The sequence below is a fragment of the Oncorhynchus masou genome, chromosome 15 (genome assembly GCF_036934945.1).
Source record: "Oncorhynchus masou masou isolate Uvic2021 chromosome 15, UVic_Omas_1.1, whole genome shotgun sequence".
In the NCBI taxonomy this organism is placed as follows: Eukaryota; Metazoa; Chordata; class Actinopteri; order Salmoniformes; family Salmonidae; genus Oncorhynchus; species Oncorhynchus masou.
Genome location: NC_088226.1, coordinates 11,573,242 through 11,593,141, shown reverse-complemented (window position 1 = coordinate 11,593,141; position 19,900 = coordinate 11,573,242). Strand labels below are relative to the sequence as shown.

Below are 19,900 nucleotides of genomic sequence, written 5' to 3'. Positions count from 1 at the left end.
GAGGTAGAGAGAGGCAGAGAGAGGCAGACGTGACAAGAGGGGAAGGAGGAAAAAACAGGAGGGGTCGCAGGAACAAAGGAAGTGAGCAGAACAAGAAATGAGAGAGTGAGAGTGGAGAGAGTAGAGAGTGGAGAGAGGGAGAGTGGAGAGAGGGAGAGTGGATGTCAGAAAGCAAGAGGCTAGCAGCATGCAGAGGTGATTGTGATGGAAATGTAATCAGGGAGTCTCACTGTGGGGCACGGGGGTCAGTTCAGGCTACCCCATCTGCCTCCAATCTGGCCTAATTAGGGGGCTTCTTTGTCCCCAATATGGATGGGGGGGCAGATTAAACACCACTCTATCCGTCCCTCCGCCCCCCCTCCTCCCACCTGATCAAAGTAGATCATAGACTGGGATAAAGTGCAGGTTTAGTTCAAATCAGACTTCTGAAAGACTGGGACAGAGAGAGTCAACAGCATCAGGAGCTGGGTTGGGTTGTTGGAGTTATACAGACAGGTGGCAATCATATTGTTAATCGTTATTTCTACAATATGTTTTAGTTACATTAGTGTACAAATACACATATATTGTATTTAGGAGGCAATAATGATATTATTACTACAGTTAGCAATATAATACCAAAATTATTGGGCCTGTATAAATTACAGAAAATGTATACATTTTGTGGTTGTTATTAATGTTGTTGTTAATGTTGTTATTGCAATTGTTAAAATAAATAAATGTTGATATTATCAGTAGGGCTATTTTGAAAATCAATTAATATTATACAGTCATAAAACAATGACCAAGCAAATGTCATATTTCCACCAAAGCATTGTAAGATGGCGGGAGGGGTAGGAGGAGTAAAGGGTAGGGAGAAGCTTGGGGAGTAGAATGCCAATGGCAGGATTAGGGGCCATATGGGCTGCAGGCACCATCTGTACTGTAGGAGAGACAGGGAGAGGGTTAATTATAGGGTAGCCTCCTCCTAGGGTAGCCCCCTCCCATTCTCTAGCACCCCCAATCACTGCATCACACACCCTGTCCACACACACTCTACACAATACTGAAGTCCTGCACACTCACTGCACCATTTAGAATGAGGACAACTTTATTCTCTAAACTCAATGGGTCAAATACACCCATTGGTTATGTGTTGTGCAAGGCATGGTAATACTCTAAATGTTCACTCTCAGTAGAAATGTCCCAAACACATTCATTCAAGTTATACTGTACTTGTATATGTGAGTATGTGTTTATATAATAAGGAGTGAAAGTTTTAGTGAGTTGACAGTCGGGGATGCTGTCTTGTGATCTATTTATATTGTTTGCTGGTTGCCAGTGGAGCTGTTCTCCCTCGAGGCTGGAAACAAAGGAAAGAGGCAGGAGAGGGAGGGGAGATCAGCCTATCTCTGGCAACACTCGCTCCCTCTCCCTCCATCCGAAACAAACAGACAGACAACTCACAACAATGCACTGACTCTCACTATCTATCATACTCTCTCACTGGCTTTCATACACGCCAACGCATGAATGTGTAGACATTTTCATAATCAATCTAAGTCACACTATAGTCTCACCATAGAATACTAATGTTAACTTTGCACAACGGTGGACACAATCAGTCACAAAGCGTTCCAAAAAACAGTCACACACATTGACAAAAAAGATGAGTACAATTAATATTCATGCATGCTACAGAGCTAGCAGCATACCACCCTGCAACACCACTCTGGCTTGCTTCTGAAGCTAAGCTGGGTTGGTATTGGTTGTTCCCTGGATGGGAGACCAGGTGCTGCTGGAAGTGGTGTTGGAGGTCAAGTAGGATGCACTCTTTCCTCTGATACAAAAAAAATATTCCAATGTCCCAGGGCAGTGATTAGGGATATTGCCCTGTGTAGGGTTCCGTCTTTCGGATGGGATGTTAAACAGGTGTCCTGCCTCTCTGTGGTCACTAAAAGATCCCATGGCACTTATTCTAGGGGTGTTAACCCTGGTATCCTGGCTAAATTCCCATCTTATATTTTGATCATTCATCCTGCAACTATTCCCCCAGGTTGTTGCTGTAAATGAGAATGTGCTCTCAGTCAACTTACCTGGGTAAATAAAAAAATGACTATATGGTTTTATGTACAGTAAAGATATGGGAAACCTTTGATTTGATATCAGTGTTGAAATGTGTGTTTCTTTGATGTGCTGTAGGTATCGTACGCCCGTCCCAGCTCAGCATCTATCCGTGATGCCAACCTGTATGTGAGCGGACTGCCTAAGACCATGACCCAGAAGGACATGGAGCAGCTGTTCTCCCAGTACGGACGCATCATCACCTCCCGCATCCTGGTGGACCAGGTTACAGGTACAGCCTTAACTCACTTCTGGCACAACTGACCCCTACTCTAACCTTCCATTAGCCTATTCTAACGTACCCCTGACCTACTCTAACTCTACTCTAACATACCCCTGACCTACCCTAACTCTACTCTAACATACCCCTCTCCTACCCTAACTCTACTCTGACGTACCCCTGACCTACTCTAACTCTACTCTAACATACCCCTGACCTACCCTAACTCTACTCTAACATACCCCTGACCTACCCTAACTCTACTCTAAACGTACCCCTGACCTACCCTAACTCTACTCTGACGTACCCCTGACGTACCCTAACTCTACTCTAACGTACCCCTGACCTACCCTAACTCTACTCTAAACGTACCCCTGACCTACCCTAACTCTACTCTAAACGTACCCCTGACCTACCCTAACTCTACTCTAAACGTACCCCTGACCTACCCTAACTCTACTCTAACGTACCCCTGACCTACCCTAACTCTATCTAACGTACCCCTGACCTACCCTAACTCTATCCTAACGTACCCCTGACGTACCCTAACTCTACTCTAACGTACCCCTGACCTACCCTAACTCTACTCTAACGTACCCCTGACGTACCCAAACTCTACTTTAACATACCCCTGACCTACCCTAACTCTACTCTGACGTACCCCTGACGTACCCTAACTCTACTCTAACGTACCCCTGACCTACCCTAACTCTACTCTAAACGTACCCCTGACGTACCCTAACTCTTCTCTAACGTACCCCTGACCTACCCTAACTCTATTCTAACGTACCCCTGACGTACCCTAACTCTACTCTAACGTACCCCTGACCTACCCTAACTCTACTCTAACGTACCCCTGACTTACCCAAACTCTACTCTAACGTACCCCTGACGTACCCTAACTCTACTCTAACGTACCCCTGACCTACCCTAACTCTACTCTAGCTACCCTAACCCTAACTCTACTCTAAACGTACCCCTGACCTACCCTAACTCTACTCTAATGTACCCCTGACCTACCCTAACTCTTCTCTAAATGTACCCCTGACCTACCCTAACTCTACTCTAAAGTACCCCTGACCTACCCTAACTCTACTCTAAAGTACCCCTGACGTACCCTAACTCTACTTTAAACGTACCCCTGACCTACCCTAACTCTACTCTAAAGTACCCCTGACCTACCTTAACTCTACTCTAAACGTACCCCTGACGTACCCTAACTCTACTCTAATGTACCCCTGACCTACCCTAACTCTACTCTAACGTACCCCTGACGTACCCTAACTCTACTTTAAACTCTACTTCTAAACGTACCCCTGACGTACCCTAACTCTACTCTAACGTACCCCTGACGTACCCTAACTCTACTCTAATGTACCCCTGACCTACCCTAACTCTACTCTAACGTACCCCTGACGTACCCTAACTCTACTTTAAACGTACCCCTGACCTACCCTAACTCTTCTATAAACGTACCCCTGACCTACCAAGGACTTATCCTTACCTACTCTAACTTACCTCCCCCTAACCAACTGTAACCCTACTCTAACCTTTCCCATCTCATTGGACCAAGTCAAAGTCATGACTCACCCCTCCTCACCCTCAGGTGCTAACATTAGCTTGCTTTCTGACCCCGGAGCAGGTATATCGCGAGGAGTGGGCTTCATCCGGTTTGACAAGCGGAACGAGGCAGAAGAGGCCATCAAGGGCCTGAACGGCCAGAAGCCCCTGGGCGCAGCCGAACCCATCACGGTGAAGTTCGCCAACAACCCCAGCCAGAAGACGGGCCAGGCCCTGCTCACCCAGCTGTACCAGACCGCTGCACGTCGCTACACTGGCCCTCTGCACCATCAGACTCAGCGCTTCAGGTACTGCCCCCACCACCACCCAATCTCCGCTCTGACCTGTCTGTCATCTGACCCGACACACCTGCCCTGCTGGAACGAGCACTACGGCGCTCGCTCATCCTATCTTCCTCTCTTTCTCTCCCTCTTTTTTCTTGACTTTCTTTTAAACTGCAGCCTCATCCCTCCATTTGGAAAGGGACCAGATCCAAATAACAGCACAAAACCAATGTAAGAGACCCCCAATGTATCAAAGCACAAATCAAATGAAAACAAAGCAAAGTGCCCCAAACCAGTCAAATAACATAGTATCTACTAAACAAGATGAATAAATTACATTTAAATGAATCAGACAATGCAGATCTCCAACACACACACACACACTTATCTGCACATTAACAAACTGATTTGCATAGTGCGTTGTTGTGGTTCGCAAAGGCTCGGCCGTGCGCTCTGTGATGGGTTGCTGTTGGGATAGACAGACGGCTCCTCTGCAGTACAATGAAGGGGAAGGGCGCCCTCTGGAGGCCAGCTGGCAGAGGAGCAGAAGCTACATGTTAAAAGGCCTTCCTCCTCTCAGTCCTCACCACTAACGTCTCCACCCCCTTCATTTCTCCCTCTTGCGTTGCAGACTCGACAATTTACTAAACGCCAGCTACGGAGTCAAGAGGTAAATGCCAAAGGTGTACTTTGTAAAAAAAAAGTTAAAAAAATATTTAAAAAAAAACATCCATGCCTAAGAACAAACCTCAAACAAAGTGACTGGAATACCACCTGCTGCCTTCACCTTGAAATGACAGATTATGAAAATATTCCCTAATTCCCTATTCACACTGCCCATTAAACTGAGAAGTTATGTAACAACCAGGCCAGACAGTATAACAAATCTAAATATGCTAAGCAGTGTCTAGGGTTGTCTAACAGCAGGGTATTCTGGCATGGCTTTGTTTATAATCTTTTGGTTCTTTCTTTTGGTTTGATTACGTAATGGAACTGATGTGTGTGTATTTCTTTAAGAACTAACATTATCAGTTTCGGTTTTGCTTTAATGTCCCCTTTATTCCGCCAGCATGGACATACCAGATTGCGTTTGCGTCTTCTTCTTTTTGCTCCAATTTTCCTATGATTTGATTCGAATTTGCTTTCATCCCTCTCTAGGTTTCTGTGTTTTGTTCAATATTGTGATTTCCGTTAAACATTGGGATTTCTGTGTCTAATTTTTGCAGAGGCTTTGGTCAGCAGAGACTTTGACTAAAATATGCAGAGTGTGGGTGTTTGTGTGTCATAGAAGCACAGTGTGCTGTTTTGTGTGAAAGCAGGTAGTCTGGAACCACTGTGGTGCCCTGCCCACACATATATTTATCTATCTACTCACTGCAGTAAAAGTGAGAATGGAGATCGATTGGGTCACCAGACAGACTCCATGCCCCTCCGACTACCAAGCCTTCAGCACATATCATAGCTAGAAACATGGCCAGTATATAGAGAGATGATTGCTGTGTGGAACTTCAGAATGACACCCAATGTAGTTCTCCCTCTCTTCTTCCTAGGTTCTCCCCCATCACCATCGACAGCATGACCAGCCTGGCGGGAGTCAACCTGACCGGGCCCACCGGAGCCGGCTGGTGCATCTTCGTCTACAACCTGTCGCCAGAGGCTGACGAAAGCGTCCTGTGGCAGCTGTTCGGGCCCTTCGGCGCCGTCACAAACGTCAAGGTCATCCGTGACTTCACCACCAACAAATGTAAGGGCTTCGGCTTCGTCACCATGACCAACTACGATGAGGCAGCCATGGCCATTGCTAGTCTCAACGGCTACCGCTTGGGAGACCGCGTGCTGCAGGTCTCCTTCAAGACTAGCAAGCAACACAAGGCCTGAGAGAGAGAGAGAGCTGCTAGCTGACGCCAGCTCCTTCAGCCAGCAGGGAGTGCCACTGAGCTCCCTGTTACTATCACTCTACATGGGCCTGGACTGAGTCTCTCCTCTCTCTGATGCACACTCACCCATACACACACATGCACACACTATCAGACATACACACACTATTAGACATATTTACACATACAAACAAACACAAAGTCTGAGTTTCAAACAAATACACTAGTAGAGTTTTTCTTTTCTCTTTACACAATGCTAGTCTTTCCCTACGTTTGCCTGGATTGAATTAGTAGGGGTGCGTTGGGTAGTTGGTCTCTGGGGATGGGGGTAAGAGGCCTCGATGAGGGAGACAGTCTAACGAATGTGACAGAGAATGTGTGCTGAGTGCTTTGATTGAATTCAGGCAAATAATGACAAAAACTGCTGAAACAAAATTATCAAAAATCGAAAATGAACTACAAATATGTGCAATTTAAACCCCAAACTCTTACCCCATGAACTATCCCATTATCTTGCTGGAGAGAGTGTAGTCACTTTTTTTTTTTTTACACTTGGGCATTTTGAATCAGTGATTTTTTTTAGATCAAAGAAAATTCATTAAAAACAGTGTTCTCTTATATACGTATATTAAAATATAACTATATATTCAATATTTAAGGTGGTTATAATAGCCGAGTATGTAAGCATTTTCTAGAAACTTTTACTACTGTTCCTGGCTCAACATTAGGCAGGCTGTGACTAGCTTTAGGGCAGTTGCTCTACCCTATTAAGGACAGATCCAATATGATTTAGGTTATCAAACTGAACAGCTACTGGTCACAAAGACAAGCAGCCTGAAGGCCACCAGAATTACACCCTCGCTACACAACACAACACAGTCACACATCAGCCCTGTTAGGGGGGAAACAACACTAGAATACTGAACATCACTGACATCGAAGAATCTCCCTGTATTTTTCACTCTGGTTCTTCTATTCAGAGTAGAATGGATGGATTCCACCACAAGCAGAGCTGTCTGTGTGAAACAACGTAGAACATTGTCCCAGCTAGTGTTCCCATGGAGACAGTGTTCATGTACAATTCTCTGAGAGACTAGGGACTGTGAGTTTAGAGCAAATCACAGAGCCAAATCACAGAGCCACTTTACCAAAACACCCAACCAGATATAACACCCCTCCAAGGGAATGAGAAGGTTTTTACAATTCAGTGGAAATTATTGGCCTGGCTAGGTAGACTCAACATCAACATTACGCACAGATCAGATGGAGAGGATGGTAGTTTTGACTTAGGTTGAGATTCCATCATGACTCTGAGCAGTGATATCTCCTCACTGAGTCCTAGAGGGTGAGACAGCTTCTTGCCTATTCCTCAGTTTACTAAACACTCCTCAGTTTCATTCAGATCCCGTATATGACACTTTATAGAAGCTCATGAGAATCAGTTTCTATTCACTCTCATTGTAACCCTGCCTGTCCTGTCAAAATACAAGAAACCAAGCCTGCAGAAACCAACAGTGACAAGTTTGTTTATCTCACATTGGAAACTCAAAAAGTTATTTTTGTTGATTTGCAACATCTGATCGGCACTATCACCTAGCTGGAATTTAAAAAAAAAAATCAACAAACCCATGGAAATAATTTATGACACCCCTTGATGAAAATGTAACGACAAAATAGTCTTGGTTGGTTAGTCTGTTAGAAAGACGCTTCATGGGGAGAGATCTGATTACAATATAAAGACATCTGCATATAATAGATTAAATAAGGTCAAGTGTGTTCAAGACATTTTTGCTTTTCTAAATAACGCTGTGTTAGCCAAAGAGGACAACCATCTCTTTGAAAGGATTACTTTAGAGATACATCTATTTTTATACATACAAAAGAACAAGACCTTGTGCTGAATTTTTACAGATTCTTAAAACTCTGAAAGACTGGGACACCGCATGGCTGTATTTTAAGCCCTTTGATCTTTGGGAGGAGCGTGTGCAGGCCGTGTATAGGTGGGGGTCGAGGGAAGGGGGCGAGGAGGAAAGTTTTATCTCACACAACCTTACTTTTTCAACCACAACCTATAAACAAACTTGAAATAGCAAAAGAAAAAGAACATAAACAAAGACATCGGAATAGAACAAATACACATCAGCACAAACCAATTCACTGATTAGGAATCAAATGTTCCAGAGACAAATCTGTATTACTAATACTGCCATCTTTGAGTGTAAACTAGACAAACACATATCACTTTCTCTGAAGTTGTGTACAGTTAGTGTGCTTCAATGATTGTACAGTGAAGTGTTATCGCTTTCACAGGAGACACTTAAATCAGGCTGCAGTAAAGACAGTCAGTCAGGCCCAATGATTTGTCCTCACAGACATCTTGGGCTGGTTCGAAACAGAAAGGCTTGAAGTAGATTCTCAATGCAAAGATGATTAGGTATATTTGAATGAAGATTTAGCCAAAGAATTTGGAATATGAGTGTCAATAAGAAATAATTCAGTCTATAGTAATTACTAACTTCTCCCCTGATAATTATTCTATAAACCATTATCATTTATTGCATGAAGATCCCATATCATTTTAAATCCCCATAGCGCTTGCAGAAATATCTGTTGTTCATATCAAATTATATCAGAATGAACTAATATCTTTTGGTTAACATATCTGTTGAGTAAATATAATTTAGCCCATTTGCACAGGTGCTTACCACAAACATACAACAATGTATACAGAGAATTCACCTTTCAGCAAAAATAACGACAGTTCCACACAAGTGTCTCTTGAACCTCAATACTGTAATCCTCACACCATCCGCTCATAATAGGAATCCAATACATCAGAGTATGACAGCATTGTTTCAGTTTAACCCTATGCTCTTCCACTGTTACATCCTCAGCCTCTAACTCTGACCATTTCATTTCTTACTGTGCCCCAGTAGTATATTGGTGGTGTGCCAACCAAAACAAACATGAAATGTCATGCATTAACACCCTGTCATAATCTAACTCCACACCTCCCTTCCCCATTCAATTAGTTGTGCCATACTCAAGAGAAGGTAGCACAGTAGGACTGATACAGCATCACTTTAAGAGACCAGATGTGAATCTTGGGAACAGAACAGCAAATAGGCCAAGTTGTTGAGCTGCAGTTGAAGTAGTCCCACTGGTGATATGGGGTAGAGTCCCAGCCCAGTTCCCCCACACCCTAGACCAACAACAGGCCATAGGCCACACCCTAGACTAGAGCAACAACAAACTGTCCCATCTTACACAGCCAATACAGAGACCCTCTTCTCTTCCCACACCTAAGTATGGTAGAGAGCCAAGGACAATGGCAGGAGACAAATGTACTGCACCGCTTGAGCAACAAATAATCATCTAAAAAGACAAAAAAACTTTCCTATGGAACAGTAAGTGCAATGTGCTTTGTTTTTATATTGACTGAGAACAAAAAGATATATATATTTTTTAAAAGAAAAAGAAATTAAACATCACACTGAAATGGTTTGCGGAAAAGGCGGAAGGATCAAATGTAAAGAAATCAAAGTGTTAATTCACCGATTCATTAAAGAGAATCAAACAAGCACCGATGGAGAGCTCTGAAAATGTCCACAATCCCAGCCCCGGATTAGTGCTCTGAACATGCAAGCTAAAACTAACCACATTATTATTGGGTGAATAAAAAGAGCAATTTAATTGAAAAGACCTTGAAAGGGAAACTGTCTAATATATCATCAGTTTTAGCCCACGTCGATTTTAGAATATAATTTTTCCTGTAATTGATTGATTTTCTTTTACATATCAAGACTCACATGTTAACTTATCGTATTTGTGTTGTTGACGTTACCATATAGGACACATGGGTCCAATATTTTATTTGGTTGCTTTGATTGGGTAATTTCTTTTTTCATTCCATTATTTAATTAGTTGCAGTTAGTGTTTGCAGATTTTAGACTTAGTTAGAATTTTATTTCAATCAAAATGTGTTCAATTGTGTTTGTAAAAGTCTGTGGTAGCTTTTGTTGCGACATAAATAATTTAAACAAAAAATTCAAGATAGCGCCAACAAACTTGTATTATTTGGGCGACTTTAAGCTTGTAGTTTTAACTTATTGTTAACTTAAAAACTATTTATTATTGCCTCGTATAAAGTATGTTTTGTGTATATTTATGGTTTATTTCATTATATTTGCAAGTTTAAAAGATTTTAAGTTTGCCAAAATTGTGGTTACATTTTTCTTAAAAAGGGAACAAATAGATTTAAAAAACAGCTTTAGAAGTACGATTTGGAAATGTTCTCCATAGTCAAAGAATGCACTGCTATATTTAACTAATTGAAGTGTATAAACATACATGCTGTGTGCTAGATGTTATGCCTTTACTGCCTGTGTTCTGTTTGTCTTGTTAAATGAAAACCTTTTGATTATTTAATCTAATCACAGTCTTGTTTTTCCAGCCACTGAGAACCCTGGGGAGTGTCAGTCAGGACATGGGCTGGGCCTGGGATGTGGCCTATTGTTGGCGCCGGGGCGGAGCCTGGACCTTAGGCAGTGCCTGAGGCTCCATGTGCACTCAGCATGCTTTCCCTTCTACTGCTGGTGAACAGAACTACTGTAGTTAGGCCTATAGTACAGAACTACAACATGACATCTGAGTTATGTACAGTAGTTCCAACAGCAGCCAGGAGGAAAGCATCGTTGAGGGGGTTACTCGTATAGGAAAGGGGGTCAGTGGTTCTTCTGTTTCTCGACCAACTGTATTTTGTGTCTATTTATTTAGAAGAGGGGACACAGAGTAACTTAGTGACGTTCTTCTTACAACATTTTCCTGGAATGGTAGAACAAATCAAAAGGAGAAAATGATCAAAACAGATCTACTGGCATCAATGTATCAATGTCAGTAGGAAGATATCAAAATCTCATACTTCCAAACATGACCAAATGAACAATGACAAAAATGTAACAAAGAAAATAAACCTTTCAGTTTAGGATATTTATTACGGGATTTCAGATGAAGACGCTTGAAGACTTTTTCATGGAATTGTTTAATTATTTGTACTTTACATGCCAGAAAAAAAATAAAGGTTACATATCTGAATGACCCATGTTGTTTTTACAAGATGACATTGAGTGTGGTCATTTCCAGAGGGTAAAAATGCAAAACCATTGATGCGCATAAGACAAACTGCCCACCATCGTCATAATGCACATCATTGGCATAATCTACTGTAGTATTGGAGCCAATGGAGCACAGTTAATATACTGACTATCCTGCTTAGATACAGTACAACTCATTGATTGGCAAAGTAGACCATTGGAGAAAACAATTCAGCATACTCAAATTCATTAAAAAAAAAAAAAAAAAAAAAATGGAATGACAACTTTTTTAAATCTAATTGAAACACTAACCCTAGACAAACAAGTTAAAGAAAACAAACAAGTAGGAGTAAAGAACAAGCAACCATTTTGAATCGTCCAGTTTGTGAAGCCAGAGTGCAGCAGCTGGTTGTTGCAGAGAAGGGTTGGAGGCTAGCATGTAGTCCATAAAGAAACCTGAGAGAGAAATTACTGTTATTTTCAAGCAGAATTGATAAGAAATCCTCAGAAACAAAAGTTCTGATCGATTGGAAACGTAGCACAGTGCCTTCTCATAAATTGTTTGCTTTCGCCATTGTAAAATTGCCAACTTGCCCCTTTATGTAAAAATGATCAAATACATGTGCAAGGATGTCCTACCAAGAAAAGACTGGCTCGTTGCACAATGCATGTCTTCCTCTGTCCTGTTAACATCTGTTTCAATGTCTTCTCATTTTCCCGCTTGCTTGTGCCTCCTTGCCTTGTGTACAGTTGCTAGCTAGTTAGCACTTAAAGGTTACATTTAAAATGCAAAATAAATTAACTAGACAAGTCAAAAAAAGACAAATTCTTATTTAACAATGACGACCGACACTTATTTGCACTGTTTTAATTAAGCTACTCGACCCGATGAGGGACGTAAGTATTATCTAGATTGGCTCGTCCTACTAGGTGGACTTGAATGCCATATATGTCAGATCTTTTTGAAGATCCTGCACAAATACAACTATGTGGGCTGGAGCCAACAGTTGATATAATGATTAAGTTAGCTAGTGAGAGCCAAGCTCAAATCAGACATGCAGAGTAGAGTGATGATTGAAAGACAACATGTTAAAAATATGAATATATTAAAACAATTATGAAGGTAACTTCTCCCCCCAGGGGTTGTTGGCCATAATTATAGGGTACATGATTAAACAATTACCGTGCTAGCCCTAAGATGTTGAGTACTTATAAAAAGTTGATATCCACATGTAATTATAAAGTACTCCACTGCTCTATAAGTCCAATGGGCCTGGCTTGTAGCTAGCTACCTGTTGGTGGGGAGCACTACAGCTCTGTGTGTCCGTGCAGTACTTCATCCAGACTGGCTGGCTCCTGGCACACGGCGGGGGAGGTGAACTCCATGAGGTACTCACAGCGACTGGGCTCTGATGTGGACGTCACCACCGTCTCCTTCCCACACGTCAGCTTCACCTGACCCACACAGAGAAACAACATTAACAGGACATGCCGTGGGTCAGCAGTACCTCAAGAGTAGGGAACTGTACACTTAGCATGCACAGATTGTGAGTTATCATGCACGTTCCCACACCCAGCACCGCATGAAAAGTGATTTTACTTAAATCCACTTCATATGCTCAGCATAGAGTGTCATAAAGGTACAACTTTGGACTGGGAGGGAAGTGGACTGGAGAATATAGACTTACTGTGGTGGACCTGTTGGGGCCCTGCCAGCACCCCTGCCCATGGTCATACTTCATCACAGAGTAGAAATTCTCTTCAGGACCAGCCCATTGTCCCCACAAGCTACAACAGGGAGAGACCGAGACAGAAAGCATGACCACTAACATTCCTAACAATTTTAGAAGGACCAGTCATTTGAACAGTTAAAGGCTCCAGTAAAATGAAGTGAGGAGATTCTCTTACCCAAGGTTGGTCTCTGATCCCCCAAACTTAGGTTTCTGGGAGACCCTATTGAATGGACACAGCCTGTAGATGTACCTGATGAAAAAGAAGAGGGGCAGAGTCTTAGATTTAATCTTTGGGAGACTCAGTGTCACATTCATATAAACAGATTATTTCTCTCACGAAGGCAGACACACTATGGGTATTTACAAAGACAGATGAAGTATACGTACTCGCTTGTGGATAATTCGTAGCACTGGCTGTAGAGGTATGCAAATTCTGCACTTGGCCCAAAGTCAAAGCCAATCTCCTTCTCAAGGTTCCTGCAGATCCAAATAAATTCAGGACCACAGATTAATGATTGACTTGCAGACACAGGGTACATTCATTTGCGTTTTTCAAACCTAATAATACAAGCTGCACTTGTATGCCTGTCGAGCGTCATCATGAGATGTTTTTGTGTTGCAAGGACTAACATAGTGGTTGACAAAGCCAGCAGAGATTAAGCATTGTGGTTGCAAACTCACTTCATTTGATCATCCACTTCCCGGAGAGCCCTCTCAGCTTCATCAAAATCATCCCTGGCTTTCTGGGCAGCTGAGGAACAAAGAAAACAAAGGACAACCTCAAAAGGACAGACCAATGAGACATACAATTCCACAGCACAGAAAAAAATCACAATTCAGATATTTACACTTAAAATTCTGAACCCCATACTTTGTATATTGAGACAAACAAATTGTGTCCCGGTTTAAGGTAATGTGGGACTAAGCCCAGATTGTAAAACAGATGAATGTATGCACCATCAATAAGGCTCTGGGTCTCTGTGTCGTACGGTGGCATGGACAACTCATCGTCCTCTCTTTTCTCTGGGGTCTGCACGGTGGGAGGGACCTGATAATTAAACACGTTATGTTACTGGGACAACTGACCACCCAAGTCCTCCAATACTAGCCTTGCTCAGGCCCTTCCCCTCCAATGTGAGGATTTCCAACTACCTTCTCTTCCGCCTCCTCCTCGTGATCATCATCTTCCTCATCATCCTCCACATCTTCCTCCTCTCCAGCGTAATCCTCAGGGTATTGGTCAGTGTCATGGTCAGAGACAAAGTCCCTGGACTCCTCCTCCTGGGGGGTCTCCACTGGGGCAGGGGGGTCCGACAGGCCCTAAGACACCCACACCAAATCACTCACTTATATAGCCCATTTCTCACAAAGTGCTTGACAGAAACCCAGCCTAGACACCCAATCTGAGGCTACAGGATAGACCATTGAACATTCAACTAGGATATGGAAATGACTGTATAACATAAGAAGTCTTCATAACATAAGTACTGACCTCTGACAGGTACTTGTCTTTGATGCCGCTCCACACAGTTTCAAATGTTGACGTATCCACTTTGCCTGCTCCTCCCAGCAATCCCTGTAGGAATTGATTAGGAAATTAGAAAAACAGTAAGACTTCTATCTTGAAATAATAAATGTAAAATAAATAAAAAAATCTTAATAAGACGTAACTAACTGCACTGGCAGATCATGTGCTCATTCTAACCTACAAAGGCTCGATACAAGTCAGAATATCTTGATACCAGACAAATGATCTTGATGTATTTTCTGGGCAACTCAAAACAAGTAAATGCAAATGCTTTGAGTAAGCAAGATCAATTTGACTTCTACAGACAGATTATTTCACTGTATCACAATTCCAGTGGGTCAGAAGTTCATACACTAACTTGACTGTGCAGCTTGGAAAATTCCAGAAATTGATGTCATGGCTTTAGAAGCTTCCAATAGGCTAATTGACATAATTTGTGTCAATTGAAGGTGTACTTGTGGATGTATTTCAAGGCCTACCTTCAAACTCAGTACCTCTTTGCTTGACATCATGTGAAAGTCAAAATCAGGACCTCAGAAAAAAAAAATTGTAGACCTCCACAAGTTTGGTTCATCTTTGGGAGCAATTTCCAAACGCCTTATGGTAACACGTTATCCTGTACAAACACCATGGGACCACGCAGGAAGGAGATGCGTTCTGTCTCCTAGAGATGAACGTATTTTGGTGCAAAGAGTGCAAATCAATCCCAGAACAACAGCAAAGGACCTTGTGAAGATGCTAAATGAAACACGTACAATAGTATCTGTATCCACAATAAAACGAGTCCTATATCGACATAACCTGAAAGGCCGCTCAGCAAGGAAGAAGCCACTGCTCCAAAACTGCCATAAAGAAAGCCAGACGACGGTTTGCAACTGCACATGGGGAAAATGTCCTCTGGTCTGATGAAACAAAAATAGAACTGTTTGGCCATAATGACCATCATTATGTTTATAAGAAAAAAAGGGAGAGGCTTGCAAGCTGAACAACATCCCAACCGTGAAGCACGGGGGTGGCAGCATCATGTTGTGGGGGTGCTTTGCTGCAGGAGGGACTGGTGCACTTCACAAAATAGATGGCATCATGAGATAGGAAAATTAGAGGGATATATTGAAGCAACATCTCAAGACATCAGTCAGGAAGTTAAAGCTTGGGTCTTCCAAATGGACAATGACGAAACATAATTCCAAAGTTATGGCAAAATGACTTAAGGACAACAAAGTCAAGGTATTGGAGTGGTCATCAAAGTCCTGACCTCAATCCTATAGAAAATTTGTGGGCAGAACTGAAAAAGCGTGTGCGAGCGAGGAGGCCTACACACCTGACTCAGTTACACCAGCTGTCAGGAGGGATGGGCCAAAATTCACCTAACTTATTGTGGGAAGCTACCCGAAACGTTTGACCCAAGTTAAACAATTTAAAGGCAATGCTAACAAATACTAATTGAGTGTATGTAAACTTTTGACCCACTGGGAATGTGATGAAAGAAAAGCTGAAATATATAATTCTCTACTATTATTCTGACATTTCACATTCTTAAAATAAAGTGGTGATCCTAACTGACCTAAGACAGGGAATTCTTACTGGGATTAAATGTCAGGACTTCTGAAAAACTGAGTTTAAATGTATTTGGCTAAGGTGCATGTAAACTTCGACTTCAACTGTAAATATTGCACTTGAGAAACAATCTTAAAGTAGAAATAGAATGAAACAAACAGGCCTTCTACAGTATTTTTGCTCTATTATAGTGGCCACTATAGTAGACATTGATCAAGTGCACAAGGCTACATGTGTGCAAATAATGTTCACTGGGTAAAACATGAAATCCCCCCTCACTCACACGTGTTACTGTCAAGTTACACACAACAAAAGCAATATCTTTGGGCTACACTGCACATTACTACATTGTACACTTTATGCCTGTGGACATCTGTTCTACAATGTGCCAACACAGCATGATACCCTTTGTTGGCATAATTGATCTCTTTCAGGCAGAGAGTACACCTGGCATACCCCTTTCATCCACTGTATTGAAAAAGTGAGAAAGAGGGAAAGTGTGCGGTGTTCCTTTCACCTCTGTAGTGACATTCAGATTAAGCCAGGTCCAGCTCCACTTAACTGTTTAACAAGCAACGCCTCATTTTCACCTAATTCGCTCATTCTGAAAATTAACCATTTCACACAGATGGCCATGGTCCAGTAAACAACTAATGCGTTATAACTTGAGGAACGGCAAGGAGTAGTATAACATTACCAGTTAATACTATAGCGAATTGATTAGGTTACTAATCTTAGCTAGGTAACATTACCAGTTAATACTATAACGAATTGGTTAGGTTACTAACCTTAGCTAGGTAACATTAGCTGTTGGACTTTATTAGACATCTAATTTTCACACCATAAACTCAATTATTTGATCAGTTAAGTTGGCTAATGTAGCTCAACATTTCTCTGGCTAGCTAACGGGTCATTTGATCCAGCTAGCAAGATCCTTAACGCAAACACTTCTCCCTCACCTCAAACATTCCAAATGCCAGTTGTTTTTCAGTTACAGCTCATGAAGTACGCTTCATCTTCTCACCCCCATCTCCGTGGTCAGGCTTCTCTCATACCTTTTCGATATCGTTCAGGGGACATGCTGCTGTAAGTTAACTGGCCAACTGCCTTTCCATTCACTTTCCAGAGCGAGCGCTGAAGCTGTAACTAGCAAGTTATCTTTTCTCTCTTCAGTAGAGTGCTGCATTTTGTTATGTGAATGATTGGCTGAACCTTGGATACAGACAGTATTTCTCCAAACGCGAATCACTTGTTCGCATACAGCCAGTAGTCATCCAAATCCACCCAGCCCCATCCAAAGTTCTCATTGGATCTACACGAATCACGTAGATTACCTTTTTTGGGTTCAAAATGGCAGATTTCGCCAAAAGGAGACTAGTTTGCATCCCTGTAATTTACCAGTGTGATAGAAATGATTCTCGTGACTTGGGGAGGAAGATGACAGACATCTTACCTGAGTCTCTGTTTCTGACAGAGAGCCATCGGAGTCTGGATCCAGCTCAAGATGGGACTGCAGCTCAGCCACAGAAACACTCGGAATAACAAAAACACCAGTATTAGTCACTCACTGAATCACACTGAAATCTCTGAATATCTCCAACTCTGCCAGTTACACACTACACACACTCACTAGCCATCTGCGTCATCATCCAGCTCCAGAAAAGCCTCAGCCATTCTAGTTTTGTCCTTCTCCATACGGATGAGTTCTTTTTGTTCTGAAACAGACAAAATCAAACACATACAACTTAGAAAGAGAAATCTTCAACAGGGCTTTGGTAATTGACTTCCAAATCATTAAGTTAACTACAAAGACATTGAAAAATATATCTGACTGGAGAGTCGATTTGCACTGGGCATTTCACAACATTTAACAATATTTTTTTTTTTTTAACTACACCCTAACTATATGAATATACTTTTACCAAACAGCACAAAACAACCTTTTTTTGTGAAGAAAACAAATACATTGAGAGAATTGTGCATAGGTTAAAAGCAGAGAGATAATGGTTTCTAGTGTAATACCAGTGTACTTACCCTCCCAAGCCTTCAGGTGGCGCTCTTTAGCCTCTTTCTCTGGATCCTCCGCTGTTTCTTTCACAGTCCTCAGAGCCTCCACCTTCTCCTCCAGACCCTTCTTACTACCCTGCAGCTCAGTCAACTTGCCCTGCACAAACACATGGATAGAAGTATTTACAACAAAAAACATTTGAAACATACAAAGTCTTGTCATTTCATGAACTCATTCAAAAGGCAAGAATACATACCAATCCCTCTACATAAGAAATGGTCTCTGTATAGGCCCTAGCCATTTCTGCTGCCAAATCAACCCCAAATACAACTACTAACCTTTTCACACCCTTTGGTTGATTAGTCTCACCTGTTTGTCCTCCTGTCCCCTTTTAGCTTCATGTATCAGTTGTTGTTTGAGCAGAAAGCCTTCTTTGGTGATCTCAGCCATTATCTGCAGACTCTCCCTCTCCTTGCGTCCCATCTCCCTAGGGGTCACACAGCCAACACAATCAGTCTTCAAACACACATACTGGAAGAATCATTCAGCAACACAAAGGCCAATGTTAGTGTTGTAGTCAATATTAAGTGTTTGCAGAATGCTGTACGTTTTACTACGGCTCACCTGCAGGTGTTTTGACAAGTGGCACCACTGTTGTACTCGTCTGTCGTGTCACAGCAGTCTGAGGAGAGAACACACTTCATCAGCACAACAAAAAATTGAGAGAACGGGACAACTGATCCATGGAAAGATACTGTGGCGACATTCTTACCACAGATGCCGTCGTTGATCCGGGAGGAAGGGATGAAGGTGGGTCTGAAGCCAGCGTTGGTGCAGTGGAAGCTGCCGTTGGGGCAGGCAGCAGTACCTGTAGAAGAAAAATGCAAAGACATTCATTATAGTCAAGACCTTAGTGATAACTGTGCACAGAAGTGTGGGTTGATAGTGGGTTCAGTCTGGCTTTATTGATGAGAAGTGAGCGATACTGCACCTGGTTCATCCGAGCCATCCCTGCAGTCGCAGTAGTCATCGTTGACCCGGTCAAAGGGGATGGTGCTGGAGCCATCCAAACAGGTAAAGGGCTTGTTCTCCTCATAGAACTGTCGCTCTGTCGGGATCGTGGGGACAGGTAAGGGTTGGGTACATAAGAGCAAATCTGAGAGCCAATGCACACCTGCCAGGTTAAAATCCATGCTCACAATGGGATTCTGAAAGCTAAAATAACAGACTGCAATAGACTAGGCCTACCTCACTGGCTGTGATGAGAACCATAACGTTATTTGTCTGAATTCGGGTTAGAATCAGATGCCAACTCACTTGATAGTGGTACTCCGCGTGGACGCTGGATCTCCACCGCTGCGCCAGTGCCCATCGCCAAAGCCAAGCTCATCAACAACAGTAGAAGCGCACAAGACATGATGCAGTATCAACGGTGCCCAGCTACACTTTCAAGAATTCGCGGCGCTTACTGCAAACACAACTCAAGGCATTAGACAATGTACTTGAACCCAATACAGCAAGTCCTCAGACACCATCATTCACAACATTGAAACAGTCGGCCCCATATGAAACCTCAGATACAATGTGTTAGAACGACATTTTCAGAATCATTAAGTCATATTTCAATACATGTAAAGATAGGTAACGTTAACTTCGCTAAGTAACGTTATTAAGTTAACTGATTAACTAACGTTAGTAGTAGCAGCTAGCTATCACCGGTCTTGATTTAACGCGGTAAAAACTTCCTTTTGAACAATATTTATGAATGCTGTATATGCAATAAAGTACCATGTTCACAATAAAATGCTAAAAACAGTTATACAATCGTAATTTTCGAAGTAAAAATATGACTAATCATCCATTACCTCTCTTCCGCAATGCTTCAGGAAACGTCTCGTGCGCTCATGCACTATAATGTTTTCCTCTGATTGGACCGG

General features: G+C 42.3%; 2 protein-coding genes across 22 annotated transcripts in view; one reads left to right on the top strand and one right to left on the bottom strand.

Annotated features, from left to right (window-relative positions):
* The window catches only part of LOC135555612 (ELAV-like protein 3), a 19,747-nt gene extending 8,583 nt beyond the window's left edge, over positions 1 to 11,164 (top strand). For 3 of the 18 annotated variants that reach the window (XM_064988202.1, XM_064988206.1, XM_064988207.1), the window contains exons 4-8: positions 2,182 to 2,335; positions 3,966 to 4,191; positions 4,345 to 4,398; positions 4,799 to 4,837; positions 5,697 to 11,164. In XM_064988202.1, coding sequence (XP_064844274.1) covers positions 2,182 to 2,335; positions 3,966 to 4,191; positions 4,345 to 4,398; positions 4,799 to 4,837; positions 5,697 to 6,045 — 822 coding nt within the window. In that variant the 3' untranslated portion in view covers positions 6,046 to 11,164. Of the gene's footprint in view, positions 1 to 2,181; positions 2,336 to 3,962; positions 4,192 to 4,344; positions 4,399 to 4,798; positions 4,838 to 5,696 lie in introns of all 18 variants that reach the window. The other 15 variants (XM_064988200.1, XM_064988201.1, XM_064988204.1 and 12 more) reach the window with 9 other exon arrangements.
* Positions 11,067 to 19,900, bottom strand: LOC135555611 (glucosidase 2 subunit beta-like). Of its 4 annotated transcripts, none has more exons than XR_010457888.1 (18): positions 19,829 to 19,900; positions 19,281 to 19,431; positions 18,955 to 19,071; positions 18,736 to 18,831; positions 18,588 to 18,645; positions 18,333 to 18,450; positions 17,990 to 18,119; positions 17,586 to 17,670; positions 17,409 to 17,487; positions 14,363 to 14,446; positions 14,023 to 14,190; positions 13,828 to 13,918; positions 13,552 to 13,621; positions 13,258 to 13,347; positions 13,046 to 13,120; positions 12,826 to 12,925; positions 11,777 to 12,592; positions 11,067 to 11,593 (listed from the first exon to the last, which is right to left on the bottom strand). XR_010457888.1 is itself a non-coding variant. In XM_064988199.1 (18 exons), exons 2-17 carry the CDS (start codon positions 19,378 to 19,380, stop codon positions 12,446 to 12,448), a joined length of 1,608 nt encoding a protein of 535 aa, XP_064844271.1. In that variant the 5' UTR covers positions 19,381 to 19,431; positions 19,829 to 19,900; the 3' UTR covers positions 11,067 to 11,876; positions 12,430 to 12,445. The 4 variants fall into 4 exon arrangements, 3 of the variants coding, with proteins under 3 accessions (XP_064844271.1, XP_064844270.1, XP_064844269.1); XM_064988199.1 differs by having other exon boundaries at positions 11,067 to 11,876; positions 12,430 to 12,592; XM_064988198.1 differs by having other exon boundaries at positions 12,430 to 12,592.

Excerpts from the sequence above, each read along its gene's own strand:
- LOC135555611 (XM_064988197.1), bottom strand. The coding sequence starts at position 19,380 with ATGTCTTGTGCGCTTCTACTGTTGTTGATGAGCTTGGCTTTGGCGATG. Across the intron at positions 13,622-13,827 it reads GACCCAGAGCCTTATTGATG|CTGCCCAGAAAGCCAGGGAT; the intron begins GTGCATACATTC and ends TTTGTTCCTCAG. Across the intron at positions 12,593-12,825 it reads GCCCCAACAGGTCCACCACA|GTGAAGCTGACGTGTGGGAA; the intron begins GTAAGTCTATAT and ends TGTGTGGGTCAG.